The following is a 24059-nucleotide window of genomic DNA, read 5'->3' as shown; positions in this document are numbered from 1 at the left end:
TTTTTATGATCTCTTTTATGTTTGTCATGTGAGTTTCTATGATCACCTTATTTAGTGTCCACATATTATAAGAGTCTAAAGGGTTGGGTCGTGGCTTTGTGGCATAAGTTTAATGTTTTCCTGTTGATGATGTATATTGATGTACTGAGTTAGCCCTATCAAACAGATGATTAACCAAAAAGACATGATTGTAGTGTTTCTAAACTACTTAGAAACATGCTAAGGGCTTATGTACCTTAGGTGATAGGCATTAAATATGTTGTGAAATATGTAAAATGAAAAACCATGACTTGTATCAGGAAAGCTAAATCTGAAGAGAAAATAAGAATCAAATCTTCTTTGAACTATGTTCAAGGACAAAATAAGTACACATGAAATTTCACACATGTTTAGGAGTATACTAAATTTTCATCTATTTAGAACATGTAGAGCTTAATTTAATATTATCTATAGTTTGTTATAAAAATAGTAAAGAAGAGTGAATAAAATTGCCGAGATTGCTCATGCCCAAAAAATCATGTTTTTTAACCTCAGCTCTGCTCTACTAATTGCTGTTGTGTTTTCCATTTGCATTCCTGATTTTTATATAGCGACTCAATCAAGTGTTTTGAAAGTAAAGCATTTTTAGAAAGGCTGGGATTTCAACAGAAGAAATAATAGATATGGCCAGTTGCTTTAAGTTTTGCGCAAGAGAGTACACAACTCCATGAGTCAGTTAGAGAGTAGTCTATACAAATATATAACTAAGATATTGTTACACAGTGTTATACACACACACATACATATATGTGTGTGCATATGTCTGTTTGTGTTTGCATAAATGAGAGAGAGGAGAGAAAGAAGACAGAGTGAGAATCCAAGACAGGGGCACAGGAGATCACAATATCCCACACCTGTATTTTGCATCATTCTTCTATATATAACTCTGCTTCCTACCTCCCAAGAGGTAACCATGAAAGATAAATGTACAGTTAAAAAAAAAAGCAAGAATGCTACAGAGCATTCAAAGCATCAACAATCTGAATGTGGTAAGTAGTTGCATGTTGATCTAAATGTAGTAAAAATATGCTGCCATGAAAATAAATTACGTTTGCCAAGGTTGCAGGCCTACCTCTATCCTAGGAAAAAGCTCATTAAATTCGGTTGGGAATAGGTGTATTTATTGGATTATTTATTTTTCTTAAGTCCACACATGATTCCCATTCCTAAAGTCATATTATCTTGATAAATAAAGACTTATCTACAAAAGAAAAAATAATCAGCCAACTAGATGAGAAAAGAGTTTGTTCCCTGCATCCAGAGTAGGACAAGTGTAAGCCATTCATCATTGTCCTGGATTTTGTCATCTCTCCAGGACAAACAGATAGTCATCGGCAAAATTGCCAGGATGTTTAAGCAATCTAAAATGTGTGTGCACATAAAAACAGACCTCAGGCCGGGTGTGGTGAGTCACACCTGTAATCCCAGCACTTTGGGAGACCAAGGTGGGCGAATCATGAGGTCAAGAGATGGAGACCATCCTGACCAAAATGGTGAAACCCCGTTTCTACTAAAAATACGAAAATTAGCTGGGCGTGGTGGCGTGTACTTGTAGTCCCAGCTACTTAAGAGGCTGAGGCAGGAGAATCACTTGAACCTGGGAGGAGGAGATTGAAGTGAGCTGAGATCGCGCCACTGCACTCTGGCCTGGCGACAGAATAAGACTCCGTCTCAAAAAAAAAACAAAAAACAAAAAACAAAACAAAACATAAAAAACAGATCTCAAATCCTCAAATTATGAAAAGCAGCAACAGACGGAAATGAAAGAAATAGACAAACAATAAACTATATTTGAAGATTTAAACATTTCTCTTCCAATAATTGATGAAGTAGAAACTTCGTAAACTTCTAAATGAAGTAGAAAGAAATTCAGCAAATATATCAAATGTATACACATACTTTACAAGTGCAAATGTAACATTGAACAAGAAAATATTACATGAAGGCAAACAATGCAAAACTGACAATGATAAAAATAAAAAATAAAAATAAACTGGGAAAGAATATTGGGTAATAAGTGAAGCTTTTTGATTCCTCCATGAAAATTTTATCCTATGTGGCTTAAAAATGACTTATTCATTCATTTCTAAGTTTCTCAATGACAGCATATGTTTAAGGTTGATGTAACTTCCTGATTATTCCACAGATTTAGAAATATTATCAACATGGGTATTATAAGCCACATTTGGAAGGAAGGAGATAAAAGCTGTGGAATGTTCAAGATGTTTTTACCTTCATTATATGAAGTTTGAAGTACACCCCAATTGGTGATAAAAATAAAAGCATAAATATTTTCACATAAAATTTTAAATAAGATGGAAATAGAAATACAATGTATTGAGTCGATGAAGTATGGTATTTGGAAAGTGGTACAAACTAAGATTTTAGGTATCATAGTAGAAAAATGAACTATAAAGCAAAGGTCAATACAAATTTTAGGTGAAATTTGCAAATGAAAATATTTTGATGGAATTGAAAAACATTTCGATGAAATTAAAAATTAACTTTGCTTATCTACCATTGTCTACCATGCAACATTGTCAGAAAAGTATGAAAAATATAAGTTTTGAAGATGTTTACCTCACTCTAACAGCTGAGAATGTCATGCTTAATTTAAAACATATAGAAATATGAAAATATACTCATTTTTTGTGAATCTGTGGGGAGTACTTAAGAAAACAGAGCCATATGCTCATCTAATAACATTATAAATCAATTTTTGAAATGATGAGTGTTTGATGTATACAAACAAAACACATATATGTTTTACATATTTGAAAATTGTATCTATAACACAAATCATTCTAACGGAGATATGCGTATTTTATTTTTCAGGATTTCTGCCACTACCAAGGGTATATTGAAGGTTATCCAAAATCTGTGGTGATGGTTAGCACGTGTACTGGACTCAGGTTGTAATTTACTGTTTTATGAATTACAAAATAAAATATTTACTTCAAAATTATTTTAAACATTTTAACATAATATTCAGTGGTTCTAAAGTGAGGCATGACTATTGTGGGAAAACTGCCACTCACAAAGCCTGGTATGGAAATACTTACAATGGTTCCTGCCTTTATGCAGAATTATGATTTTTAAAATATATTTGGAAGCCATGAAATATGAATAACGAGGCAAATGCTAATAGTATTACTATGTGGTGTCACTCAGTAAGTGTGTGGATTCCCGGTAACTTTCTCCTATTTTATCACCTTAGACTCAGGTTAAAAATGATCTGCATACCATGAAAAAAATAATGCTAAGTGACATTTTATTGGCTTTTCTACAAGGCATTATTTTACTTACTAATTGTTTTTGAAATTTTTAGGGGCTTACTACAGTTTGAAAATGTTAGTTATGGAATAGAACCCCTGGAGTCTTCAGTTGGCTTTGAACATGTAATTTACCAAGTAAAACATAAGAAAGCAGATGTTTCCTTATATAATGAGAAGGATATTGGATCAAGAGATCTGTCCTTTAAATTACAAAGCGTAGAGGTAGGTTAATTGAACAAACTCTATGGTTATTACTATACAGCAATGTAAAGCACTGAAATTTATAGTTGATCAATTATGTATTTGCACACCCATAAACACCAAAACATATAACCACGTGTATAGATACATGTACCAGAAATTTCATAACTTATATCATTAAGCCTTACTAGTTTTGTAATTTTCCAGAACTCCAATCATGACATTTTCAACTGTTAGTGGCATCTTTTTCTGTAATCTAGACCTTTATTGTCAGCAGATGCACTCTTTTCCCCACAGCCATTATGTTAAAGTTCTGGTGTGACAAACACAAATGTCATCCACATAAACAATGAAGATACATATCTAGGGTCCTGAGGAGAATCACCCCTATCTTGTAAGGGAACTACCTCAGGGTAGGTCATTATATTTTCCTCAGGAGATTCAGAGTTATTTAATTTCCTCATCAAGTGAGAGAGAGGTTGCTTCTACTAGCAAACAAGATTCACCAGCATTTAGGAGTTTTATAGCCCCAGCTTCATTAGGGTCCTTCTCTAGGTTCCCACTCCAATTTTCAGGATCCCACTGCTTCCACTCAGTGCTCTCTCTTTTATGGCAGTACCATGGGAGGTTGGGAATTCAGTTTGCACTGTAATTCATCTACTGACAGGATAAGATTCTGGGTTTGGTTTTCAGTAATCTCAGTTCTATGGCTATAGGATATAAAAATTTATTTCAAGACATACAAAGAAGTTTTTGGGTAATTTATGCATCACTTGAGATGGTAATTTAAATACTTAAGCTTATGCTCTTCTTTCTCCACTTTTCCAGCAACGTTAGGAGCAACCAATCTCATTATATTCGCTAGTTTGGCAAAAATGTTCAAAAGTATCATATATATGGTCACCAAGACCCTTGCCTTCATAAGTGTTTGATCAGAAGTATTCAGTGGTAATATTTTGCCTGTCTCTCTTCATCATGCCATGAACTATCTGCTCTCTATAGAATTGTCTTTAAATCTAATCAAAGTAGAAGGCAAATTCCCAAAACCCCAGCACCAAGTCAGAAGATGTCCCCTTAAGATTTTGTTTTCTTGGTACCTCATTCCTGGTACCAACATCTGTATCAGGGTTCTCCAGAGAAACAGAAAACCAACAGGAGATATATATATATATATATATATATATATATATATATAAAAAATATGTGTGTGTGTGTGTGTGTGTGTGTGTGTGTGTTTTGTACATACAGAGAGAGGGATAGAGAGATTTTATAGAAGTGGCTTAGATGATTGTGAAGGCTTGATAAATCCAAAATCTGTAGGGTAAGCGGGCAGGCTGGTTATCCAAGGAAGATTTGCATTTTAAGACCAACATAGTCTGCTGGCAGAGTTCCCTTTTGTTTAGGAAATACTCTGTTTTCTAAAAAAGGCTTTGATTGGATGAAGTTCACCAACATAAGGAAGAGTAATGTGCTTTACTAGAGCTTTACCAACTTAAATGTTAATTTTGTCTAAAAGTCACCTTCACAGAGGCATTCAGGGTGATGTTTGACTTAATATCTGGTCACAGGGGCCCAGCCAAGTTAACAGGTAAAATTAATTATCACACCAATAGCACATCATTTATTCTTATGCTTCTGCTAAATGTTTCATTCTTTAATCTCATTTTGATATATGGTACACTTTAATATTTTGTATTGGATGAGGTAGAAATTCAAATTTTTTTTTCATATCAATATCCAGCTGTTCTTACACCATTTGTTGAAGAGATTATTTTTTCCCCATTGAACATTCTTCATTTTTTTTCAAAGATCAGTTGACAATAAATGCTAAGGATTATTACCACACTTAAAATTATAGTTCATTAATCTTTATGTCTACTCTAATGCCACTACCACATTTTCTTTACTATGGCCCTCAGGCCAAATCTGGTCCACAGCCTGTTTGTATAAATAACATCAATTACTGCTGTTCTATATATTGTTTATGTATACTTTCATATTATGGTGGAAAAGTTGAGTAGTTGTGACAGAGACTCTATGCCCTACAAAGAAACTTTATAACCATGGCAGTCATTCTTCATTCTCCTGCCTTCCTGGGAAACTACAAATCTATTGTTTTAGATATAGACTTGCCTATTCAAGATATTTTATATAACTGGAGTCTTACAATATCTTTTGTGACTTCTTTCACTTATAAGGTGGTCAAAGTTCATCGGTATCTCATTTATGTTTATGGCTGAATAACATATGCCTGGGTATAAATATACCACTCATAAGTCGTATAGTCATAAGCTGATGAACAAATTGTTTCTACTTTTTAAATATTGTAATATTGCTAGGAACATTAATATATGTTTTACGTGGATATATGTTTTTATTTCTCAAGGTAGTTACTAAGATTTGAATTGGTAGGTCATAGACAGACTCTGTGTTTCACATTTTGAGTGGCTGCCCGATTATTTGTCCAATGTGGCTGACAATTTTATATCTCCTGAAGCAACATCTGTGAGTTCCAATTCCACCACATTTATTTATTTATTTATTTTTTATTTTTTGAGAAGTAGTTTCATTCTTGTTGCCCAGGCTGGAGTGCAATGGCATTATCTCTGCTCACTGCAATATCTGCCTCCCAGGTTCAAGTGATTCTCTTGCCTCAGCTTCCCGAGTACCTGGGATTACAGGCGCATACCACCACACTCGGCTAATTTTTTGCATTTTTAGTTGAGACGGGATTTCATCATTTTGGCCAGGCTGGTCTTGAACTCCTGACCTCAGGTGATCCACCCACCTCAGCCTCCCAAACTGCTGGGATTAAAGATGTGAGTCACTGCGCCTGGCCTCCTGTGCATTTCTTTTCAATATTTATCATCAGTCATTTTGATTATAGCCATCCTATTATGTGTGAAGTGATACCTAATTGTGGTGGAAGTATTTAAAACTTTAGAAATTCTACTTTGTGCTATCATTTTTTTAGTTTTATTTTTTAGTTTTATTTATATATCATATACCTCATAGGACTACTACTACTATTATTACTCACATTATTGTTTTAAATAATTCAAATATTTTCTCATTCTGTTCATTCCCTCATGCTGGTTTATGCTGTCATCACTTTTGAAAATAAAAATTATTATCATTTAAGTATTCTTTCTGCTGTATTTAAAAAGTCATAAAGTTATTCATTTGTTTTGATTAAAAATTTCATATAATTCCCTGTCCCATTTCCCAAAATACCGAGAAGCTTCTACCAGGAAGTGCTTACCAAGTTGATTATTAAGTTCATTTACAAAATATGAACAAATAAGCATATTCAAAGAAACACCTGAAAATGTAGAGCAATGGGGAAATCACAGTTCTCAACCATCTGTATTCCTATCCCTCCTAGACCTTCTATTTCATTTTATTTGCTAGCCTCATTTTGTCCTCCTCCTACTTCCAACATAAAAATGTAATTCCTAAATTTGAATATCTATTATTTTCTCTCACTTAAGTTCCATTCTCATAATTCTAAACAGAAAGATCCTATAACCTTATTCCATTCATCATTTTATTATATGTAATATTTTGAATTATCATCTATGGTTCCTTCATTATATGAACATAATCATATCTCCTTAATACTAAAAATAATTTTAAAATAAACAAAATAAAATCGAATCTATTATATACCTACCACTTTCCATTTCTTCACATACCAGCTTTACATTAGAGTAAGTGGAACTATCTATCCTGAAATCTCACTAACTATTAATTTCACAAAAATGCAGTTTCTGTCTCCACAAATAATCAGTGGTGATCCATTGTTAAATTGGCGTTTTGAAATATTGAGATGCATTTTTAAAGAGTGAAAGTAAAAATTCCCTAGAACTTTGTAGTCATCTAATTTTCTGCAGTAATGCTGTCTCTTGCTTCTTATTCTTTCTTACTTTTTCTAACTTTTCCTTATACATTCACATTTTAAATATTGATATTTGCTGTGTTATATCTCATGTTTGAGCTTGTTAGCATCACATATATATATAGTACATATATATCTTTTATATATATACATATGTAGTTCTATGGCTTTACCTACTGTGACCTACAGATATTCAATCCCAGTCCAAATTTTCTCCTGAGTTGATAATGCAATATAGGACGTGTTGGTTGTTCAATTGAAACACACACACAGACACCTGCATCCTCACACCCAGTATCTATCTATCTGTCTATTTATTGATTAATCAGTCATCTACATTTTCCTTCCAACTTCCTGAATATTTTTACCAAGGACCTTTGACGTTTTAAAATCTGAATATTTAATTCATACATATTGCAAGTGGATCAGTGTAGTACTGTGTATTCTCTGGTATTTCTGGCTAGATCCAATTCCTGAGTCTTTATTTGGCCAAGGCAACCTTTGTCCTGAATCCTCTTTCAATATCATATGTGTAAGCACTTTTGTCTCCTTCTAGGGCTACTTTGTCTTAACAAAATGGCATGGATTTTGTGGATTTATTTTTCTCTGAGACAGAATCTCACTCTGTCACACAGACTGGAGTGCAGTGGCATGATCATGCCTCACTGCAACCTCTGCCTCCCAGGTTCAAGCGATTCTCCTGCCTCAGCCTCCTGAGAAGCTGGGATTACAGGTGTTAGCCACAATGCCCAGCTAATTTTTTGTATTTTCAGTAGAGACAGGGTTTCACCATGTTGGCCAGGCTGGTCTCAAACTCTTGGCCTCAAGTGATCCACCCATCTCGGCCTCTCAAAGTGCTGGGATTACAGGTGTAAGCCACCACTCCTGGCCTGTGGATTTTTAAAATTGGCATCTGCCCGCCTTTTTGACACACACATTTATTTACATAGACTTATTTAATTTATTTTATTATACTTTAAGTTCTAGGGTACATGTGCACAACATGCAAGTTTGTTACATATGTGTATGTACATGTGTATACATGCCATGTTGGTGTGCTGCACCCATTAACTCATCATTTACATTAGGCATATTTCCTAATGCTATCCCTCCCCACCCCCAACCCCACGACAGGCCCCGGTGTGTTCCCCACCCTGTGTCCAAGTGTTCTCATTGTTCAATTCCCACCTATGAGTGAGAACATGTGGTGTTTGGTTTTCTGTCCTTGTGATAGTTTGCTGAGAATGATGGTTTCTAGCTTCATCCATGTCCCTACAAGGGACATGAACTCATCATTTCTTATGGCTGCATAGTATTCCACGGTGTATATGTGCCACATTTTCTTAATCCAGTCTGTCACTGATGGACATTTGGGTTGGTTCCAAGTCTTTGCTATTGTGAATAGTGCCTCAATAAAAATAGTTGTGCATGTGTCCTTATAGCAGCATGATTTATAATCCTTTGGGTATATACCCAGTAATGGGATGGCTGGGTCAAATGGTAATTCTAGTTCTAGATCCTTGAGGAATCGCCACACTGTCTTCCACAATGGTTGAATTAGTCCACAGTCCCACAAACAGTGTAAAAGTGTTCCTATTTCTCCACATCCTCTCCAGCACCTGTTGTTTCCTAACTTTTTAATGATCGCCATTCTAACTGGTGTGAGATTGTATCTCATTGTGATTTTGACTTGCATTTGTCTTACGGCCAGTGATGATGATTGTTTTTTCATGTGTCTTTTGGCTGCATAAATGTCTTCTTTTGAGAAGTGTCTGTTCATATCTTTTGCGTACTTTTGATGGGGTTGTTTGATTTTTTCTTGTAAATTTGTTTAAGTTCTGTGTAGATTCTGGATATTAGCCCTTTGTCAGATGGGTAGATGGTAAAAATTTTCTCCCATTCTGTAAGTTGCCTTTTCACTCTGATGGTAGTTTCTTTTGCTGTGCAGAAGCACTTTAGTTTAATTAGGTCCCATTTGTCAATTTTGGCTTTTGTTGCCATTGCTTTTTGTGTTTTAGTCATGAAGTCATTGTCCATGCTTATGTCCTGAATGGTATTGTGTAGGTTTTCTTCTAGGGTTTTTACGGTTTTAGGTCTAATATTTAAGTCTTCAATCCATCTGGAATTAAGTTTTGTACAGGGTGTAAGGAAGGGATCCAGTTTCAGCTTTCTACTTATGGCTAGCCAGTTTTCCCAGCACCATTTATTATATAGGGAATCCTTTCCCCATTTCTTGTTTTTCTCAGGTTTGTCAAAGATCAGATGGTTGTAGATGTGTGGTATTATTTCTGAGGCTCTGTTCTGTTCCATTAGTCTATATCTCTGTTTTGGTACCAGTACCATGCTATTTTGGCTACTGTAGCCTTGTAGTATAGTTTGAAGTCAGGTAGCGTGATGCCTCCAACTTTGTTCTTTTGGCTTAGGATTGTCTTGGCAATGTGGGCTCTTTTTTGGTTCCATATGAACTTTAAAGTAATTTTTTCCAATTCTGTGAAGAAAGTCATTGGTAGCTTGATGGGGGTGGTATTGCGTCTATAAATTACCTTGGGCAGTATGGCCGTTTTCACGATATTGATTCTTCCTATCCATGAACATGGAATGTTCTTCCATTTGTTTGTGTCCTCTTTTATTTTATTGAGCAGTGGTTTGTAATTCTCCTTGAAGAGGTCTTTCATATCCCTTGTAATTACCTTGGATTCCTAGGTATTTTATTTCCTTTGAAGCAATTGTGAATGGGAGTTCACTCATGATTTGGCTTTCTGTTTGTCTGTTATTGGTGTATAGGGATGCTTGTGATTTTTGCACATTGATTTTGTATCCTAAGATTTTGCTGAATTTGCTTATCAACTTAGGGAGATTTTGGGCTGAGACAATGGGGTTTTCTAAATATACAATCATGTAATCTGCAAACAGGGACAATTTGACTTCCTCTCTTCCTAAATGAGTACTCTTTATTTATTACTCCTGCCTGATTGCCCTGGCCAGAACTTCCAACACTATGTTGACTAGGAGTGTTGAGAGAGGGTGTCCCTGTCTTGTTCCAGTTTTCAAAGGGAATGCTTCCAGTTTTTGCCCATTCAATATGAGATTGGCTGTGAGCTTGTCATAAATAGCTCTTACTATTTCGAGATACGTCCCATCAATACCTAGTTTATTGAGAGTTTTTAGCATGAAGGGCTGTTGAATTTTGTCAAAGGCCTTTTTTGCATCTATTCAGATAATCATGTGGTTTTTGTCTTTGGTTCTGTTTACATGCTGGATTACATTTATTGAATTGCATATGTTGAACCAGTCGTGCATCCCAGGGATGAAGCCAACTTAATTGTGGTGGTAAACTTTTTGATGTGCTGCTGGATTTGGTTTGCCAGTATTTTACTGAGGATTTTCACATCGATGTTCATCAGGGATATTGGTCTAAAATTCTCTTTTTTGTGTGTCTCTGCCAGGCTTTGGTATCAGGATGATGCTGGCCTCCTAAAATGAGTTACAGAGGACTCCCCCTTTTTCTATTGATTAGAATAGTTTCAGAAGGAATTGTACCAGCTCCTCTTTGTACCTCCGGTAGAATTCAACTATGAATCTGTCTGGTTCTGGACATTTTTTGGTTGGTAGGCTATTAATTATTGCCTCAATTTCAGAGCCTGTTATTGGTCTATTCAGAGATTCAACTTCTTCCTGGTTTAGTCTTGGTAGGGTGTATGTGTCCAGGAATTTATCTATTTCTTCTAGATTTTCTAGTTTATTTGTGTAGAGGTGTTTATAGTACTCTCTGATGGTAGTTTGTATTTCTGTGGAGTCAGTGGTGATATCCCCTTTATCGTTTTTTATTGAATCTATTTGATTCTTCTCTCTTTTCTTCTTTATTGGTCTTGCTAGCAGTCTATCTATTTTGTTGATCTTTTCGAAAAACCAGCTCCTGGATTCATTGATTTTTTTGAAGGGTTTTTGTGTATCTCCTTCAGTTCTGCTCTGATCTTAGTTGTTTCTTGCCTTCTGCTAGCTTTTGAATGTATTTGCTCTTGCTTCTCTAGTTCTTTTAATTGTGACGTTAGGGTGTCAATTTTAGATCTTTCCTGTTTTCTCTTGTGGGCATTTATTGCTAAAAATTTCCCTCTACACATTGCTTTAAATGTGTCCCAGAGATTCTAGTATGTTGTATCTTTGTTCTCATTAAAGAACATCTTTATTTCTGCCTTCATTTCATTATGTACCCAGTAGTCATTCAGGAGCAGGTTGTTCAGTTTCCATGTAGTTGAGTGGTTTTGAGTGAGTTTCTTAATCCTGAGTTCTAGTTTGATTGTACTGTGGTCTGAGAGACAATTTGTTATAATTTCTGTTTTACATTTTCTGAGTAGTGCTTTACTTCCAACTATGTGGTCAATTTTGGAATAAGTGCGATGTGGCACTGAGATTTCTGTAGATGTCTTATTAGGTCTGCTTGGCATAGAGCTGAGTTCAAGTCCTGGATATCCTTGTTAACTTCCTCTCACGTTGATCTGTCTAATGTTGACAGTGGGGTGTGAAAGTCTCCTATTATTATTGTGTGGGAATCTAAGTCTCTTTGTAGGTCTCTAAGGACTTGTTTTATGAATCTGGGTGCTCCTGTATTGAATGCATACATATTTAGGATAGTAAATATGTATGATAGGATTGTTGTAAATATGTAGGATAAGATTGTTGAATTGATCTCTTTACCATTACATAATGGCCTTCTTTGTCTCTTTTGATCTTTGTTGGTTTAAAGTCTGTTTTATCAGAGACTAGATTGCAACCCCTGCTTTTTTGTTTTGTTTTGTTTTCCTTTTGCTTGATAGATCTTCCTCCATCCTTTATTTTGAGCCTATGTGAGTCTCTGCACATGATATGGTCTTTGAATACAGCACACTGATGGGTCTTGACTCTTTATCCAATTTGCCAGTCTGTATCTTTTAATTGGAGCATTTATCCCACTTACATTTAAGGTTAATATTGTTTTTTTTTTTTTTTTTTTTTTTTGGAGACGGAGTCTCGCTCTGTCGCCCAGGCTGGAGTGCAGTGGCCGGATCTCAGCTCACTGCAAGCTCCGCCTCCCGGGTTCACGCCATTCTCCTGCCTCAGCCTCCCAAGTAGCTGGGACTACAGGCGCCCGCCACCACGCCCGGCTAGTTTTTTTTTTTGTATTTTTTAGTAGAGACGAGGTTTCACCGTGTTAGCCAGGATGGTCTCGATCTCCTGACCTCGTGATCCGCCCGTCTCGGCCTCCCAAAGTGCTGGGATTACAGGCTTGAGCCACCGCGCCCGGCCAAGGTTAATATTGTTATGTGTGAATTTGATCCTGTCATTCTGATGTTAGCTGGTTATTTTTCCCATTAATTTATGCAGTTTCTTCCTAGCATCAATAGTCTTTACAATTTGGCATGTTTTTGCAGTGACTGGTACCAGTTGTTCCTTTCCATGTTTAGTGCTTCCTTCGGGAGCTCTTGTAAGGCAGGCCTGGTAAAAGAGAGAATAATATGAATAGCTTGGAACCAAAGAAAATACGGAGAATGGAAGATAGAGGAAAGTTGTTTCCCAAGTATATTAAATAATTGATTAGGGTCAGAAAAGTGACAAATAGATGAAAAAGATTTTGTGACATCTAGTGTTGCTTATATTATCTGGTTTTATTTCTATATGCAAAACTGTGCTTTTTTAATATTTAGTTCATTAATAGTAGTGATATGCACTAAAAATACTTAAGTAATTCTGTAATTTTGATGTAAAATTTGTGGATTTTTTCAGCCCCAGAAAGATTTTGCAAAGTATATAGAAATGCATGTTGTAGTTGAAAAACAATTGGTAAGTATATTCTGATTTATTTATGTCATTTAATATTTGCAATGAGGGATTGTAATAATAATTTGGAATAAATTTTTAACAGAAAAGAATTAATGATGATTTTGCCTTAGCTCTATGTTAATGCACTTTAAATTATTAGTATCAGGAGTAAATTGAGAATAAAATTTTATATAGTGTTTAAATTTTGAATAGCGATGTAAAGAAAATAATTGCTACCTCTATAATAGTTTACAAATAGTTTTAGAATTATTATAGAAACTTGTATGTGTTCTAGAACCATATTGAATTTTAAAAATAATGCTTGACATTTCGGATATTATTTAAAAAGAAATAAAAGTTTCCCATCTGTACAGTTTTTTGGTAGACAGGAAAATAATGGCTTATACTGGGGATGAAAGGTGGTGATGAAGTATTTTAATGATAAATGTTGTAAAGTTGGGTAAAATAAGTGATCAAAACGTTTATTATTTATTTATTTATTTTATTTTTATGTATTTACTTTTTTGAGACAGAGTCCCACTTTGTCGCACAGACTGGAGTGCAATGGCATGATCTTGGCTTGCTGCAACCTCTGCTTCCCAGGTTCAAGCGATTCTCCTACTTCAGCCTCCCTAGTAGCTGGGAGTACAGGCACCTGTCATCAGGCCTGGCTAATTTTTTTTTTTTTGTATTTTTGTAGAGACAAGGTTTCACCATGTTGGCCAGGCTGGTCTTGAGCTCCTGACCTCAGGTGATCCACCCACTTCATCCTCTCAAAGTGCTGGGATTACAGGTGTGAGCCACTGCACCAGGCCAATAAGTTTACTTTTAATCATTCAAAATGTTATGTCTTTCAAGATTTCCTCACGAAATTAAATTACAATTATTTGAAATTAAGAACTCCTATTATAACTTTATTTTCTTTTTTTTCCATTTTCCCCTCTATTTTATAGGCAAATTTCCAACTTTATCATGAAAAATATATGTTTTCTTAATGTGTTTTGGAGTTTTGCATTGTGTTTCTCTATATTCATTCTTGAACTTTCTATTCTTGTTTCATGCATGCAAAATCTTCTTTGCCTCCCTGAAGACAATATTAAAATTTTATTTCAGTACATCAGCTCTGAACATAGACCTTTTCAGTATTATATCCTTGTTTTCAGCACCTACATTTAATGTTAAACATTTTATTCAAATGTCCAGTCATTTCATATTTAAAAGGAGGGCTGTATTGTCTTACCAGGTTCTTTGCTGTGGGGCGACTTGCACACAGTGAACAAAATACTTTGCAAGTGGCTCTACCATTTTCTGTTGCCAACAGCAATATATGAGAGTTTTAATCACTTTACATCTTTGCTAATACTTGTTTTTGTCCCTTTGTTTATAATCATTCTAGTGGACATTGACTGCTATCGCATTGTGGTTTTAATTTGTATATCTCTAATGACTCACAATGCTGAGCATCTTTTCATATGTGTATTAACCATAGATCTATGTTCTTTTGTGAAATGTCTATTCAAATATTTTGCCTATTTCTTAATCTTATTGTTTGCCTTTGTATTAAAATATAAATGTCCCTCATATATTGTATACACAGATTTTTCAACTGAAAATATTTGCAAATATTTTTACTAGAAAATTTTTACTAGGAAATATTTGCAAATATAAAGGCATAAGTCACATTTAATTATTGTGTATAGTGTGAAATATGGTTCTAAATTAATCTTTTTGTGTGTGTAAAACTATTAGAACAAGACCAGTTGTTCAAAATGTTATCATTTCCCCAGGGAAATGCCTTGCACCTTTGTCCATAATAAACTGGTAATCAATATTTATTTGAGCATTTATTTCTGGATTCTGAATTCTATTTTCACTGATCAGTATGTCTGTCAAAGCACCAGTACTTGAATATCATCACTTGAATATTTTAGATTTACAGAAATTTTTGAAATCAGGAAATCTAAGTCCTACAACTTTTTTTTTTTTTTAATTCTACTTTAAGTTCTGGGATACATGTGCACAATGTGCAGGTTTGATATATAGGTATACATGTGCCATGTTGGTTTGCTGGACCCATTATGTCATCATTTACGTTAGGTATTTCTCCTAATGCTATCCCTCCCCCAACCCCCGACCCTCCAACAAGCCCTAGTATATGATGTTCCCCTCCCTGGGTCCAAGTGATCTCATTGTTCAATTCTCATCTATGAGTGAGAACATGCAGTGTTTGGTTTTCTGTCCTTGTGATAGTTTGCTCACAAGGATGGTTTCCAGCTTCATCCATGTCCCTGCAAAGGACATGAACTCATCCTTTTTTATGGTTGCATAGTATTCCACGGTGTATACGTGCCACATTTTCTTAATCCAGTCTATCATTGATGGACATTTGGGTTTGTACCAGTCTTTGCTATTGTGAATAGTGCCGCAATAAACATATGTGTGCATGATTTATAATCCTTTGGGTATATACCCAGTAATGGGATTACTGGGTCAAATGGTAATTCTAGTTCTAGATCCTTGAGGAATCACCACACTGTCTTCCACAATGGTTGATCCAATTTACACTCCCACCAACAGTGTAAAAGCGCTCCTATTTCTTCACATCCTCTCCTACAACTTTTATTTTATTTTATTTTATTTTACTTCATTTTATTTTATTTTATTTTATTTTATTTTATTTTATTTTATTTTTGAGACAGAGTCTTATTCTGTCACCAGTCTGGAGTGCAGTGGCACAATCTCAGTTCAATGCAACCTCTGCCTCCTGGGTTCAAGAGATCCTTCTGCCTTAGCCTCCCAAGTAGCTGGGACTACAGGCGCACACCATCATGCCCAGCTAATTTTTGTATTTTTAGTAGAGATGGGATTTCACCATGTTGGCCAGGATGGTCTTGATCTCTTGAACTCGTGATCCGCCTGCCTCGGCCTCCCAAAGTGCTGGGATCACAGGCATGAGCTACCGCACCTGGCAAACTTTTTCTTTAATTTTTAAAAAATATTTAGCAATTCTGTGTCTTTTGAATTTCCATTTAAGACCACCTTATCCATGTCTGCAAGAAGAATGATTATATTGTGATAGATACTGTGTTAATTCTATAGATCAGTTTGGAAAGGATATTTATTTTAACAATTTTGAATACTCTAATCCATGATCATCATATGTCCACCCCACTATTTAGATCTTCTTTGATTTCTCTCAGCAATATTTGGTAGTTTTTCAGTATATGAGTCTTTTGCTTTTTGTTAAATCTATTCCTATTTCCTAATCTTGTTTCTAATATTATTACTTTTCATATTTTCATTTTGATTGTTCATTTGGTAGTGTAAAAAAAGTTATCTGATCTTATATCTTGTGATTTTTGCAAAAAATGTTTATTACTTGTAATTCTCTGTGTGTGTATGTGTTTGTGTGTATTCCTTAAGACTTTCTGTATACAGAATCATTTTGTGATAAAACATAACTTTGTTTTAGCCTTTCCAATGTGAAGCCTTTTTATTTATTTTCTTGCAATATTACCTTTGCTGGAATCTCCAGGACAATGTTTAAATGTAAGTTGAGAGAAGACTTGTGTTGTAGTTTTAATGTTTGTGGGAAAGTCATAGACTCACCATTTAATGTGGTAGTAAATATTAGCTGCAGTGTTGTTGTTGTTATTGTTGTTTTTCTCATGAGTAGGTGTTGGGTTTTGTGAAATGTATATTCTGTGTCTGTTCAGATGACTGTGGGAATTTTTGGTCATTATATTAAGTGTCTGACATTAAAGTTCCACTTGATCATGATGCATAATCATTTTTATATGGTTCTGACTTCAGCTTGCTAACGTTTTTCTTAGGTTTCCTTTGTATATATGGTGCACTATATTTATTCTGGATGTTGGAAATCTGAGATCACGGTAGCAGCATGGTTACATTCTGGAGAGGGCTCTCTTCCTAGCCTACAGATGGCCACCAAAAAGCAAGCTCTCTAGTATCTCTTCGCATAAGGGCACTAATCTCATAATGAGGGGCCCACCCCATGACCTCATGGAAACCTTATGATATCCCAAAGATACCATTTCCAAATACTGTCACAATGGGGATCAGGGTTTCAAAATATGAAATTTTGGAGAGAGATCATTTACTCCATAGCACTCCATCCCTCACTTCCTCATATTCATGTCCTTCTCACAAACAAAATGTGCTCATTCCATCCTAACAGCTCCAACTCTAATATTTAAAGTCCAAAGTCTCATCTAAATATCATCTCAATCTGTCATGGGTGAGACAGGATGTACAATTCATACTGAGGTAAAATTCTCCTCCAGCTATGAAACCTGATAAGGAGAACTTTGTGTTCCACAGGGAGAAACAGGAAAGAAGCAAAGAGCCATGGCTTCCAAGCAAGTCTGAAAGTCTAGACAAATTTATTTAGATTGTAAGCTTCAAGAATAATGCTCTTTGGCTTGGTGCCACTTTTCCAGGTCTACTGGGAGAGCAGTGTCACTTCCATGGTTGGGGTCATTGGGTGGTCCTGCCAGCAAGGCTACAGGCAGAGGCCATCCAAACTGTGGAAATTAAGGCAGTGGCTCTGATCATCTCTGAATCACCTTCAGGCTATTTTTTCCTCTTCTTGAATAATAGTGCTTATTTTCAGCTCATTTCAGATCTATCGTTCCATCCTGTCACATCTAAAAAATCTGGCAGCCCTCCTTCATTGTGTCCTGTCTGTATCCCCTTCAGTTAAAATAGGCAGCGTTTTCACTCATATAATCCCATAAGGTTTTTATCAAATGATTGTGCAGCCATTTTCTCAGTGTTCTCCTCAGAACAATCTTTACAACAAAGATAGGCAGGAAATCTCCAAATCTTCAACTTTTGGTTCCTCTTTGCTTTACAGTTTCTCTTGAATTTATCTCTATCATTTTGCATTTCAAGGTAACAGTCAGGAGGCACCATGCCACTCATTACTCTAACATTTTCTTGGAAATCTTCTCAATTAAATATCTTATTTTATCACTCACAAGTTTTACCTCCCACAAAACACTAGAACACAGTTTATATTACCTGCATTATATATATATTTATATATAATATGTTTATAATAATATTATAATATTTATAACATAATATATTATATATAACCATTTTGTTTTTATTATGTGTCATACTTTGTTGAAAACTGGACATTTTTAATATAATACAGTTGGGCAATTCTGAATTCTGAAATCATCGTTTCTATTCTTCCATTGTTTGTTTGTTTGTTTAGTGCTTTGCTGGAGCAATTCTGAAGATTCTGCCTCTTTAGCAGTGAGTCATCACTGATGTCTTTGCATTTTTTTTTTAACCCCGTTTTCATTTGTTGAGCCTGGATTCCTAGTGGTTGTCCTTGGGTTGGCATATCTTAGTGGTCGGTCAGTGACTGGTCAGAGTCTGTGTTCCAACAACTTGAGAAAATAAGGCTTCCACTCTTTGTCAATGGATTTGCATTTGCGTTGGAAAAAGTATTCAATATCCAGGCAGTTTTCACTCAGGCAAACTTTACTTTCTGTAGGACTTACTCCCATCTCCTCTACCAGTGAGTCAGCCATGAATTTTTGCATAGCTTGGCCCTTTCCCATTTCCCCTGAGCATGAATGCTACCTTGTATATACATGGAATATTCCTGACTTCCATGACTATATGGGTGCTTTTGAGACCATTATGGCTGTTGTATTGTCCACAATTTCATGTTATGTTTCTGGCTAATCTTCTGGTCTGTTGCTTAAAATCATCAGTTTCACAATCTACGTTTAGACGTGATGTTGGCCTTCCCTATTCATTTGCCACAGATGACTATTGTTTTTGACAATGTACCTGAGCATGTGGACTCGCACCTGTCAGCTTCAAATCATGTCATTATACTTTAATAGGGAAGCCATTAGATTCATGGATTGAGCTGTTATGGTAGAATTGCCACAGGCTAGAGCTAGCGATGGGGATGGGAACAGCTCAGTTAAAATGCCACAGATTCCCATTATTATTATTATTATTATTATTATTTTACCATAGCATAATAGTTTTTCTTTAATCAATTAGTCTTAAAGTTTTGTATTCCTTTAGTCATTTTACAGAGTCTGGAAATGATTTTTGACAATTTTGTCTTGTTTTATCTTTGTTTATTGTGCAAAGGTTTTGCAGAACTTACCGTATTTACCATTTCAGGAGTCTCACTACATGTTCTAAGTTTATTTCTGTGAATTTGCTTTTCATTGTCTTTGTAAACTAGATATTTTTAATAAAACATTCTACTCCTTGTCATAGTGACCTTTAGATCCCCTAGTCATTTTCCTTGACCCATGCCTATCTGCCTAGGCATTTGACTGCCTCCTGTGCCTATCAAAACCTAATCCCCAATGTGATGGTATTAAGAGGGGGGATCTTTGAGAGGTGATTAGGTCATGAGGTCAAAGCCCTCATGAATGGGATTGATGTCTTTGTAAAACATGTCTAAAAAGGTTTGTTTGCCCCTTTCACTCTATGAGGACACAGCTAGAAGGTACCATCTATGAGGAAATGAGCCCTCATCAGACACCAGATCTACCAGTGTCTTAATCTTGAATGTTCCAACCTCCAGAGTTGTGAGAAATAAATGTTTTTTTAAATAAGCTACTAGGCTTGTGATATTTTTGTTATAGCAACCTGAATGGACTAAGACAATCATGATTGCTCCACACATCTCAAATTCAAGGAGTAGAGAAGAAGTATACTCTAAGATACTGCAAGTACTTTAAGCAAGATATGTAAAGATATGCAATTTACCAGAATGCAAAATACCATGCATTCAGAAGCAAAAAAAAAGAAACTATTTTTAAATTTTACCATACTTATTTTTTACTGAAGTGTTTAGCATTTTGATGACTGTCCCATATTTTAATAATACTCATATCATATTTTTTTATAATTTTAATGTCAACATAAGTATTTCTTCCAGTGTCTTTACTTTTTAATTCCCTGATTTCTCTACTTCAATAGTGTTGCTCATCAACCTGCCTCAGCCACTGACTTTCATCATTATATATTATACTTGAGGATTACTATCACATTACTCTTCCCTACTCTTATATTCAAGCCTCTCAATCTTTGAATACTCCCTCTTATATTTCTCTTTCCCATTTCCAGACTTTAATATTTTATACCACCAAGACATTTATCCATCAATTCTACTATTTTTGCATTGTCCCTTTCCATGTACTCAGTTCTTCCATTGAAAATCACATGTCCTCTGGTTTCATGATTACTGTCATTCCCCTACAAACACCTGCAACTCCCTGCAACTCCCATTTTCCCTTTAGTTTCCTCTCTGGAAAAACCTCAAACCTGGTTAAATACAAGTTGACAAATAATTTGTTCACAACTGCAATAAAGCAAACAATGATAGGGCATGTTCTCACTTTAGTTCCATAAATCCTGAAACGTCATTATGCTCTCCACTGTCTTGCCTTGCTGACTCATATTTCGCTGATAAAAGAAATCAGAAGAGAACATCCACAAACTCTTGTCGCTTTCTCAAGCACTTAGCCTGGATATTTAAACAGGTACTCTGTTTTCCTTGCCATTACCACGAATGAGATGGTGCTCCAGTCTAACACTAGAATTCCAAATGTGCACATTCACACTCAGCTCCTTAAGGATGTGGCTCTAACAATTCTTGTCCACATCAATTCTTATTAGTTCTTGGCCATCGTCAAATAAGTATTCTCCCATATTAAAAACAAAACAAAACAAATAAAGATAATCTTCCTTCTCTCCAGCTAATATGTCAATGTTTTGCTTTCACTTATAACGCTCCTTAAAAGAGTCATCTGTATTTACTAGTCCCAGTACCACTCCTAGTATCTTTTCAGTCTAGTCTTATTTTCACTTTGATTCTTATTTCTATCCCCAAAATTAATTATGCTAAAGGACAACATTTCAGCTAACTGAGTTTTAGAGTTCGAATTGGCTTTTATCAGCAATTAATGAACAAGGCGTCATCCAGTCTTCAAAATAGGAGTTCCAGGCATGGCAGAAAAGTCATCTTTTGTAAGGCAGTTTATCAGAAACAAGGAAGAAGCATAGTGCAAAAAACGTGGATTGTTTAACATGAGATCACTCTGCTTGTACGGGATAAAACAGAGGGAACGTCATTATATTGGCTCAGGTTGACTGGGCACCTTTTGATTGGTTGCTGAGAATCCCCTATTTATTCTGAAAACTGGACCATTTAGGGATTTGGCTGTCATGTTTTCCTTGATTTCTCAGAAGGCCAGATCTTACAAGTAAACAACTTAAGTGTAGATGGTCATGTGGATTTATATTATGAACGACTCGTTTTGGGACTGCCATGTTTTCTTTAACAGTTTCCACCTTTTGCCAGATTCCCAGTGATACCGAGCAGTTTGATCAAAATTTAGGGCATTTGTGCCACTCTCAGTCGTCATGATGCTGCAGTTTTTTATTTAGTCTCAGAGTGAAATATTTAAATCACAATTTCAGGATCCATGGATGATCTTTTCTGTTACTCTCAATCTTGTTCTAATTATAGAATTAGAGAGATCAACTGTGTGGGGGATAGCTGCAAGCAAGCATTAAGATGCATGAGACGAGGCACTGCACTCCAGAGACTACTAGAATAACTACTAGAAAAACTGTATCCAATAATTGGTCATAATTCTTGATTACAGAGGTTCAATTTTTGACTCAAAGACACCTTACGCCAAATCAACTAAAATAACAAAAGAAAAACAAAAGTTGATGGCTAGAAAAAATGATTTTTTTTTTTTTTTCTCTGAGTTCAGAGGGCAGCTAGTTGAAAAGATTTCCAGATCTGGGGGGGGCGGAGCAAGATGGCCGAATAGGAACAGCTCCAGTCTCCAACTCCCAGCGCGAGCGACACAGAAGACCGGTGATTTCTGCATTTTCAACTGAGGTACTGGGTTCATCTCACTGGGGAGTGCCAGACGATCGGTGCTGGTCAGCTGCTGCAGCCCGACCAGCGAGAGCTGAAGCAGGGCGAGGCATTGCCTCACCTGGAAAGCGCAAGGGGGAAGGGAATCCCTTTTCCTAGCCAGGGGAACTGAGACACACAACACCTGGAAAATCGGGTAACTCCCACCCCAATACTGCGCTTTAAGCAGACAGGCACACCAGGAGATCATATCCCACACCTGGCCGGGAGTGTCCCACACCCACGGAGCCTCCCTCATTGCTAGCACAGCAGTCTGTGATCTACCGGCAAGGCAGCAGCGAGGCTGGGGGAGGGGCGCCCGCCATTGCTGAGGCTTAAGTAGGTAAACAAAGCTGCTGGGAAGCTCGAACTGGGTGGAGCTCACAGCAGCTCAAGGAAACCTGCCTGTCTCTGTAGACTCCACCTCTGGGGACAGGGCACAGTAAATAATAACAAACGCAGCAGCTCTGCAGACGCAAACGACTCTGTCTGACAGCTTTGAAGAGAGCAGTGGATCTCCCAACACGGAGGTTGAGATCTGAGAAGGGACAGACTCCCTGCTCAAGTGGGTCCCTGACCCCTGAGTAGCCTAACTGGGAGACATCCCCCACTAGGGGCAGTCTGACACCCCACACCTCACAGGGTGGAGTACACCCCTGAGAGGAAGATTCCAAAGCAAGAATCAGACAGGTACACTCGCTGTTCAGAAATATTCTATCTTCTGCAGCCTCTGCTGCTGATACCCAGGCAAACAGGGTCTGGAGTGGACCTCAAGCAATCTCCTACAGCTACAACCTACAGCTGAGGATCCTGACTGTTAGAAGGAAAGCTATCAAACAGGAAGGACACCTACACCAAAACCCCATCAGTACATCACCATCATCAAAGACCAGAGGCAGATAAAACCACAAAGATGGGGAAAAAGCAGGGCAGAAAAGCTGGAAATTCAAAAAATAAGAGCGCATCTCCCCCGGCAAAGGAGCACAGCTCATCGCCAGCAACGGATCAAAGCTGGACGGAGAATGACTTCGACGAGATGAGAGAAGAAGGCTTCAGTCCATCAAATTTCTCAGAGCTAAAGGAGGAATTACATACCCAGCGCAAAGAAACTAAAAATCTTGAAAAAAAAGTGGAAGAATTGATGGCTAGAGTAATTAATGCAGAGAAGCTCACAAACGAAATGAAAGAGACGAAAACCATGGCACGAGAAATACGTGACAAATGCACAAGCTTCAGTAACCGTCTCGATCAACTGGAAGAAAGAATGTCAGCGATGGAGGATCAAATGAATGAAATGAAGCGAGAAGAGAAACCAAAAGAAAAAAGAAGAAAAAGAAATGAACAAAGCCTGCAAGAAGTATGGGATTATGTAAAAAGACCAAATCTACGTCTGATTGGGGTGCCTGAAAGTGAGGGGGAAAACGGAACCAAGTTGGAAAACACTCTTCAGGATATCATCCAGGAGAACTTCCCCAACCTAGTAGGGCAGGCCAATATTCAAATCCAGGAAATACAGAGAACGCCACAAAGAAACTCCTCGAGAAGAGCAACTCCAAGACACATAATTGCCAGATTCACCAAAGTTGAAATGAAGGAAAAAATCTTAAGGGCAGCCAGAGAGAAAGGTCGGGTTACCCACAAAGGGAAGCCCATCAGACTAACAGCAGATCTCTCGGCAGAAACTCTTCAAGCCAGAAGAGAGTGGGGGCCAATATTCAACATTCTTAAAGAAAAGAATTTTAAACCCAGAATTTTATATCCAGCCAAACTAAGTTTCATAAGTGAAGAAGAAATAAAATCCTTTACAGATAAGCAAATGCTTAGAGATTTTGTCACCACTAGGCCTGCCTTACAAGAGACCCTGAAGGAAGCACTAAACATGGAAAGGAACAACCGGTACCAGCCA

General features: G+C 36.6%; 1 protein-coding gene across 3 annotated transcripts in view; it reads left to right on the top strand.

The window, feature by feature from the left end:
• Positions 1–24059, top strand: part of ADAM2 (ADAM metallopeptidase domain 2) — a 114273-nt gene that overhangs the window by 13188 nt on the left and 77026 nt on the right. For 2 of the 3 annotated variants that reach the window (XM_037983545.2, XM_073018638.1), the window contains exons 5-7: positions 2875–2951; positions 3368–3536; positions 13174–13230. In XM_037983545.2, the coding sequence (XP_037839473.2) occupies positions 2875–2951; positions 3368–3536; positions 13174–13230 (303 nt within the window). The remainder of the gene's footprint in view (positions 1–2874; positions 2952–3367; positions 3537–13173; positions 13231–24059) is intronic. The other variant, XM_037983544.2, reaches the window with a different exon arrangement.

Source organism: Chlorocebus sabaeus, chromosome 8 (genome assembly GCF_047675955.1).
Source record: "Chlorocebus sabaeus isolate Y175 chromosome 8, mChlSab1.0.hap1, whole genome shotgun sequence".
Taxonomy (NCBI): Eukaryota; Metazoa; Chordata; class Mammalia; order Primates; family Cercopithecidae; genus Chlorocebus; species Chlorocebus sabaeus.
This window is presented reverse-complemented; position numbering and strand designations above follow the sequence as displayed.